Source organism: Euphorbia lathyris, chromosome 1, assembly GCF_963576675.1.
Source record: "Euphorbia lathyris chromosome 1, ddEupLath1.1, whole genome shotgun sequence".
Lineage (NCBI taxonomy): Eukaryota > Viridiplantae > Streptophyta > Magnoliopsida > Malpighiales > Euphorbiaceae > Euphorbia > Euphorbia lathyris.
The window spans coordinates 131,473,988-131,482,489 of record NC_088910.1 but is presented as its reverse complement, the minus strand read 5'-3'; the positions used below and the strand labels follow the sequence as shown (position 1 = coordinate 131,482,489).

General features: G+C 38.4%; 1 protein-coding gene across 1 annotated transcript; it reads left to right on the top strand.

The window, feature by feature from the left end:
* Positions 1-1,837: 1,837 nt before the first annotated feature.
* Positions 1,838-6,664, top strand: LOC136211018 (uncharacterized). Its single transcript, XM_066002515.1, has 7 exons — positions 1,838-1,997; positions 2,889-2,955; positions 3,048-3,106; positions 3,196-3,285; positions 3,404-3,543; positions 5,749-5,803; positions 6,090-6,664. The coding sequence occupies exons 2-7, from the start codon at positions 2,889-2,891 to the stop codon at positions 6,297-6,299; spliced, it is 621 nt and encodes a 206-aa protein (XP_065858587.1). The 5' UTR covers positions 1,838-1,997; the 3' UTR covers positions 6,300-6,664.
* Positions 6,665-8,502: the final 1,838 nt, after the last annotated feature.

The following is an 8,502-nucleotide window of genomic DNA, read 5'->3' as shown; positions in this document are numbered from 1 at the left end:
TTCTTTTTCCTAATCGGAGTTGAAGGGGAAGCTTCCATCCCCGAAAGAGTCCTAGGATCTATCGCCGGAGCAATATGAGCTACAGCGGCGGAATGGTTCTGGATCCTAATTAAACGAGGGCAACGATTCTTGATGCCGGAAAAGCTCTGAAAAAACTCGAGCGAAATGGAGAGGAAATTAGCAAGTGAGGTAGAAAGAGAAAGAAAGAGGTTGAAGAAGATACCGTCACTTACCTCGAGCTGTGCGTCCGGGACACCTGTCGCGCAGTGAATGGCCTCGAACAGAGCGGTAATTAATGCGACTCATCATGACGACGCACCAGGAATTGCAAAAGCCCTAAAGGACTTTAACAGAACTTTGGGGGGACTTCTGATAACATCGAGATATTTCCTACGGGATCAAAGAGGATATTTACCAAAACGACCGCGTATTCAGACAATCCGGGAAGCAATGGCGTATCGAGAAATCCTTCCAAGTGGCGAATCACCTAGATTCCGCCACACGCCATCCGTAGTCAAACCAACGGGAGACCCGCCAACATGCCTCGATCCGCCCGTTGAACGGTTACAGCCGGTTCCCAATAAAAGCAACTAATAACCCATTAATGAGCTAACAGTCATACTTGAATGAGATCCATAACTGCCATTAATGAGGCATTAATGGAGACTCTCTAGTTTCTATGAGTTACGACTACATGACTATAAATAGCTTGCATCCCAAGCTATTGAGGTACACACATTCTCGCCCTAAACCCTACTTTGTCAATACAGTTTATTCACTATACCTATACTGACTTTGGCATCGGAGCTTCCACCCGTCGAACCCAACGACGCCCCCCGCAGGGAAGGAATCCGGTTGAAAGTTCATCACCAGTTATCAATAATATATACATAGAAATAGTTTTTTTTTATATATTCTCAAATAAAAAAAGAAATAGTTTTTAAAAGAAAAAGATATAAAACATAGTTAAATGTAAATGAAATTTAAACATGATTTTTATGTAACTTTTTTTAGATTTAATTTCTACCTTCACGGGGCGTTTGGTATTCTATTGGGATAAAGATAGGGATAAAGGTTGGGATATGGATAAGGATAAATGGTTGGGATAAGGATAAAAAATATGATAGTCGAGAATTATTATTCAATGTTTGGTATGTGGGATAAAGATGAGGATAAAATAATACATTTTACTATTTTAACCTTATTTAAACTGCATAACATTAATTTGAGGGATAAGATGGACTTTTCCATCCTATTAAAATCGCATGAGCTTATCCCACCTTCTTATACCACCCCCCTCCTGGGTATAGGATTTGAGGGATAAGAAGTTTATCCCTCATCCGTCTCACTCTTCTATCTCCCAAACAAACACGGGATAACTTATCTCGTGTTTTTTATCCCTATCCCACCTCCTATATCCCTTCTAACAAATACCCCGTCAGGCTCATATGTCTTGGGACATCACGATTCATGAATGTGGCGCGGCTCCTGTAGACCTCCAGAACATTCTCTTTGAAGACCGACAAAGTCGGACTCCGGTTCGAATGGTTATACATTAAAATAACTATTCTTCTCCATTTTTGTCCTTTTTTCTGATCCTTGGACTTAAACGCATTGCTCATCCAAAAAGAATTTGGACCTTCGAGTTTAAAATTTCCTAAATTGAAGATATGGGCCAGTTAAATCCGGTCTAAAACCGGCCCCGCCCAATGCAAAAGGAGGTCTAATTCCATCTCATCATCATTACCCTATTAAAATCTGCGATTACGCTACAATTCCGGTATTTTACAACGCGGACTTGAAATCTTAAATAGAGACGGTTTCGACATTATTATTCGTATAAATACAAATTGTCAGTTCAATTCCGCCGAGCATTCGTCGTCTTCTTTGGCGCTCTCTCAACTCAAGGAATATCCCTAACTGATTCTGTGCCTCCGGAAACTCTAAACCCTAACGTCTTCGATTTTTCCTTTCCTTTTCAGCAATTTTCTAAACCTGTAAGTTCTTCTTCTTCGTCCTCTCTTCCTTTCTTTATTGGTGTAAAAATCGGCTGTGTTCTCCGTTTAGCTTAATTGGAACCCTAGGTAGTTGTTTTGCTGGTTTTTGTGTGTGTGAAGTTTGTGTTTATCGTGGTTTCTGCTCTTCTTTTTGGCTGGCTTCGAATTGAGAAGACCGCTTCTGTTTGTTGTAGGTCAGAAGCGGATTTCCTCTTCAGCTATCTTGTAAACTTTTGAGTTCTTCGTGTTTTTCTTCTCTTTTATTGATGTAAAAATTTACTGTTGTTTTGCTGAAATTTGTGTTTACCGTTATTTGTGTTTTTCTTTTTGGCTGGCTTCGAATTGAAAAGAACGCTTTAGTTTGTTTGGTCAGAAGCGGATTTCCGTATGAGCTAGTTCTTAATTTGTTGGGATTTCGATCAATGGAAGTTGAATTTCTAAGTAATTGTGTTGATAGGTTGGTTATGCTAGGCTTATTGATTGTACTGTTATTTAAGCCGAGGTGTTCAATATTAAGATGTAATATGTCGTTCGTTCCTCAAAAAATCTTTAGTTAGGATGAATTCTAAAAGATTAGATATTGAGTGTGCCAGACCTTGAGATTAGGAGTAATACTCAGGAAGTAGTTCTCTCTAAGTTTCTAAATAGGTCTTGATTTATATTCTTTATCCAGGATAATAATACTTGCGTTTAATTTTAGTACTTCTACAAGATGCAGTATCTGGTTGCTCTTCATTGTGTGTACTTGTTGTTCCTAGAAGCGTGCTTCTTTTTTGCCTGGTTATCTCTCTTGTTGCTTGGTTCTCAATTTTCTTTAGTCTGACTCTGTTCAAGGTAATGTTTTTTTCTTCCGTGTTCACATTGACGACTCACTGGTCTACCATTTTCCAGATGGCACCTAAGCCACTCACACGTGAAGAAATTGCTAATACAGAGAAGAAATTGGACATGCCATTAGGTATTCTCATCTAAAATGAATGACTTGAAGTATTTTTCCCCTTCCTTGGTAATTGGCTGCTCATGTATGTTTTTCTGTTCATGGTATTGTAGATGACATCATCAAAATGTCCAAAAATACAACCCAAACAAAAAAGCAGCAAAGGCAACCGGTAATTTTTCAAATAAAACTTACTTTTCAGACCTTGTTGTAGATTTCTGAAGTCTGATTAAAGTTGTTGTATATGCATAATTGTTACAGAATAAAAATGGGAAAGTTTTTAACAATGCTATACAAGAGAAATCTATGAAGATGCGGCATTATATGGACTCGAGATCCTTTGTTCGACAGGTATGATGATGCTGCTTCTGCTGCCTAAGTTTACTAAATGGCAATATGTATATGTTTTGCCTATCAGTATATGCTCTTACATTATTGTCACTCATTTTTACTTACATGTGATGATCAGGGAGCTTTAGCACAAAAAAGGTCAAATTTTTCGGGAAGCCAATTCTCTTTGACAACTGCAGTTGCACGGAAGGTTGCAGTTACTCCATTTCACAATAGGCCTTTTGGACGTAATGTGTCAAGTAGTTCAGACAAAGCAAGGTATTAATGTTTTCACTTTCATGTTTTTCCTTGAGATTTGCATTGGTTGATGCAGTGGCTACTGGAGTTAAACCAATTAATTGTACCTTATGTTCAAACTTTTGTAGGTAATATGGTGACCTCTGCCATGTGGTGTTCTGGTTAATATATTTGTAACTTCAAATAGTTTTGTGGAACTCGAACATGTGGGTGTGGTTGTTGACATCAGATCAGTTATGGGGTCTTATTTGCTATTGATGGCTTCTATATAATCATTAGCTAGAGTAGAATGCCTGCATTGAAACTTCCCTGTCTCTCGTTTGTGGTGTTTGTAAATTAAGCAACGAATGCGTCTCTTGGTTGATGGTTGTTGCTTGGAGTCTTTTGTGTCATTTGGATAAGCTTTGCAAATGATGGTTTATAGCTGAACAGATTGATTTCAGCTGAAGTTGTTGGTTTAAAAATTGAGTTGAAAATTCAATGGTTTGAAGTTCAGTACCGACATTGTGGTTACGAGGAGACATTAGTAGTGTTTGCACAACTTTATGGAAAAAGCTCTGTCCTTTGTGCATCTGAAAATCCAATGTTATGCTTCTCATTGCTAGATAGGACATTCTTTTCTTGTGTTGCTGCAATGGAAAGTCGGTTTTATGTGGGTAGCGTTCCAGAAGCATTCCTTATATCTATTTCTGGTCATTACTTTTTGTTGCACTGAAGGGTATATACTGTTGTCACAACTTACAGTTTTTTTCGTTGTACTACTATTTGATGAGCACTGCAATCATTCTCTATCAACATTTAGATTGATTATCCAATCATTCTACCTTCCTCTGCCTCCTTGCTTCAAATGTTCTGTAATTTCGTTGGTTTTTCTAATTTGGAGGATAGTGAATACCTGAAGTTAATAATAGAATCCTGGATGTTGGAACTGTATTTTGGTTGATGGATATGGTAGTTTGGAGTTTTTGTGTCATTTGGATAAGCTTTTGCAAATGATGGTTTATAAGTGAACAGATCGATTTCAGCTGAAGTTATTGGTTTATAAATTGAGTTGAAAATTCAATGCATTGAAGTTCAGTACAGGCAATGGTCGTATGAGGAGAAATTAGTAGTGTTTGCACAACTTTATGAAAAAAGATCTCTCTTTTGTGCATCTGAAAAGCCAATATTGTGGTTCTCATTGCTAGATAGGACTGATTCTTTTCTTGTGTTGCTGCTATGGAAAGTGGGTAACTTTCCAGACACATCCCTTATATCTATTTCTGGTCATTCCCTTTTGTTGCACTGAAGGGTAAATCATGTTGTCACAACTTACAACAGTTTTTTTTCTTAGGTTGTACTACTATTTGATGAGAACTGCAACCATTCTCTATCATCATTTAGATTGATTATCCAATCATTCTTCCTTTCTCTGCCTCTTTACTTGAAATGTCCTATAATTTTGTTGGTTTTCCTAATCTGGAAGATAGTAAATACCTGAAGTTAATATCTAGACTCCTGGATGTTGGAACTGTATTTTAGTTCATCTGCCCGGTACTTCATTTGTCTCTACCGTTCCCTTTCTCACCTGCCTCTTGTGCAACTGGGTTACCAACTTATTACTGAGGGGGGTTAGTGGTGATATTGATCCTAAAAAGGGAGGGCTATTGGTTAAAAAAGACGAGCTTAAAGTTTCAGATTGCATGTGGTTCATTTGATTTAATAGGGAAGATTGGAGACTGAATGTGTAGAAGCAAAGTTTAGAAGTTGTGCTTTCGATGAATTTCATTATGCCCTAAACATTTGGATGGGAACCTGTAAACCACTTCTTTTGCAAAAGCTTTGTGGCTTCTGTGGGTAGTGGTACTGCACTTGTGAAACTTGATTTGGAATTGAAGCCTTCTGGTCATTGAGTGTGTTGGTTGCTACAGTCAGTTCTTATTTGTTCCTCAGTTGTGCTGCTGCTGCATGGTGGCTGTCTTTTTGTGGTGGCAAAGAATTTCAAGTTCAAGATTTGAAGTCCAGAATAATCTTCTTTTCTGTTTAAAATTCCTGTGAGAAAGTCGCATCTGTGTCCTAGAATGGTTTGTCTTAATTTTCGTTTAGTCACTAGTAATTTCAATCAGCACGGTAAGGATCTCATGTTTCAACCAGTTCCCTTGGTGCTGGCAATTTTGGAGGCTACTTCAATTTTTGCATCAGTTGCTTCGTTTATTTGTTTCATAGTTTTTCTCTTAATGAATGCAGGACTGGAGCTTTTACGGTTCAGAGGAGAGCTGCTAATGGAGGTTTTGCTGCAAAGGTATTCTTCTATTCCAATAGCTGTGTTAGGCCGTTTTCTGCTGTGTTGATTTTGTTTTTTGGTGGGTTTGTATCTGGCTGGCGTGTCATAATCGTGTTCTGTTATGCACTCAAAATGATAATAATGTCGAACGGGTCGTGTTAACTGGGTCGTCTTTGTAAATCGTGTTGTCATATCATAATTGTCACCCCTATGGATGATGATAGAATAGTATGTGCCATTGCAACTCTGTATGTTAGTCGGGCAAAGATGATATTATGTTGACTTCGTTTCATTGTCTGTGCAGGCGACACAACCACAATCACAGCAGCAGCAGCAGCAGCACCAAGGAGATGGAGGTGTGAAGCCTAGGCCTAAAACACTTGATTCCCGTTTTGCATACATGAAGGAGGAGAGGATGAAGGTCTTATCTAGGCGGAATAACCCTGTACAGCGACAGCGGCAGAATGGCAAGGGATCCCGCCCAATAGTACCATGGGCGAGGGGCCGATTTTGAAATTGATGGGTGTTATTCTTTCAAGTCATCAATTTGAAGAGAGGGTCTGATTTGGTCGTAAAGGGGGTTTTAATCTCAAGTCTTTCCAGTTCCTGTATAACCAGCAAATTGAAGCCGGTTTTAATCTCAAGTCTTTCCAGTTCCTGTATAACCAGCAAATTGAAGTCGTGAAGTCGGTTATTTCGGTGGATCAAAATTCTGAAACTTGGGTTTTGCTATCATAAGTTCTATTCTATGGTTTGATTGAACCACAATTCAACAGTTTGGTGCCTCTTTAGTCTTTAGCAGCAATGTATATCATTACAGGATACTAATAGTTACTGCCTTGTTTTGTTGCAATTTAATTGATGCATGATTTTGCTCTCTATCAGGTTTCTCAAGCAATATAGTGCTCGTTTGGTTCATTTTGTAGCTTCATTTTGCTCTTTTAACCGGTATTGATGTCCTGATTCGATCTTGGAATTGGAACAAGTTCGGCACGAGATCTGGGTGACATTTACGAGCTATCATGTGATTCAAATAAACCCTTCCATATTGTGTATTGGTTTTGGAAGCCTCATGATGTGAGTTTTGGCTATTTGCACTCGCATTCTAGTGTTTTTCACTTCTTGGTAACCACGTATGTAGTAAAATGCTAAGCAAATGAATATATCGAATTTTTTTTTAAATAAAAATTGTTGATATGTGGCAGTCAGATGTTGCGTTGTTTCGGTCAGTGATGAAAGTTGATTATTGTTGTGTTGTTTCGGTCAGTGGTGAAAGTTGATTATTGTTGTTATGGAAGTTAGATTACTTTTTTGGTGTCTTTTTGCTCTTTCATTGATACAAATTGAAGTTCAATGATCATTTTGAAACAACCATGAAAATTCAATAATCATGAATCCATGATACATTTATGAGAGGTGAGCATAGTCCAATTCAGTTCAAAATTAAACTGAATCGAATAAGACCAAACCGAATGATTGGTGGGGAAATACCTTGCATGATCCTTATTGAAGTAGAGATTGATCATGTTCATGAAAGTATCATAGTGCTTGTTTAGGTCTTCGGTTCCTGTATAAGTTGGTAGCCGCATGACCTTCTAAGTTTTGGAGAAACTAGCCTCAATAATGCATTGGATTTGTGGAGTTTTGCTAGATGTGATGTTTCCACCGATGACTCCGCCTAGAGCCTTCTTGTTAGGGAACCTTTAGAACTTGGCTTCATAGTCCTCTCCTTGCTCGACTGAGGCTTTGTCAGTCATTTTGGACATTCGAGGAATATTCGTGGCAACATGCTTACTAGGGGGCTATCCTCCATGGGAGGACTTCGCTGTCTTTTGATGCTTTGCTTAATTCTGTAGAGCCGATTGCTATGTGGGAGGGTTTTTAGCTTGTAGGAGTTCTTATAGCTTCATATTGTCCTCTTGCATGGTCTTCTAATTTGCCATCATTTGTCGACGTGCTTCCATTTTCCATGCCTAGTCTGCCTAGAAACCTTGTAAGGTCTGGAGATTCATCTTCAAAATCCATTTATACCATTATCCTGTCCTCAAAGTTTAGGTTGACAATTGCCATTTCAATTTCCTTTTGCTTAGTCCGCTAACTAGTTTTAATGACCTTGAGGACTTTAGGTATCAATTGGTCCTCACTCACCACACTAAATGATGAGAAGTTAGAGTCGAACAATGTTTTACCTTTATATGTAGTCACCTATGCTGGGAGTGGTCCCTGAAATACGCTTTAACAGTCACATTAGTAATCAAGTGGTATAGAGAGAATATCCTTAAAGTAGAAAGAGGTAGAAAAGAAAAAAAAGCCCTCAACTGTGGGACGAGACATCTATATTTATAGGATTGAGTTAGGGATAAGGAAAGAGCTTACCGCCCCTAGTTCTCCTTAGAATGCAGTCTCTTAAATTGGATCTTAAAGGTGACTATAGAGGGCACCTTAAAATTATTGATGGGCTTAGAGCCCATTTGGTGCGCTGTTGGTGGGCTTAAGGCCCAAATGCTCCATTAGTTCTTCTAAGCTTCAAATTGACATTTAGTTCAACATTGAAATTGATATTTGATCGATTAGATAGTAAATTAAAATGTAATTCTATAACACAAGCTTGTAATACAATATTTCAAAAACCGGATTGGATATTGAACTAGCGTGATGACTAGATCAATAGTTTACTAGTTCAACCGATTGAATTAGAATGGTTCAATCGAATGACG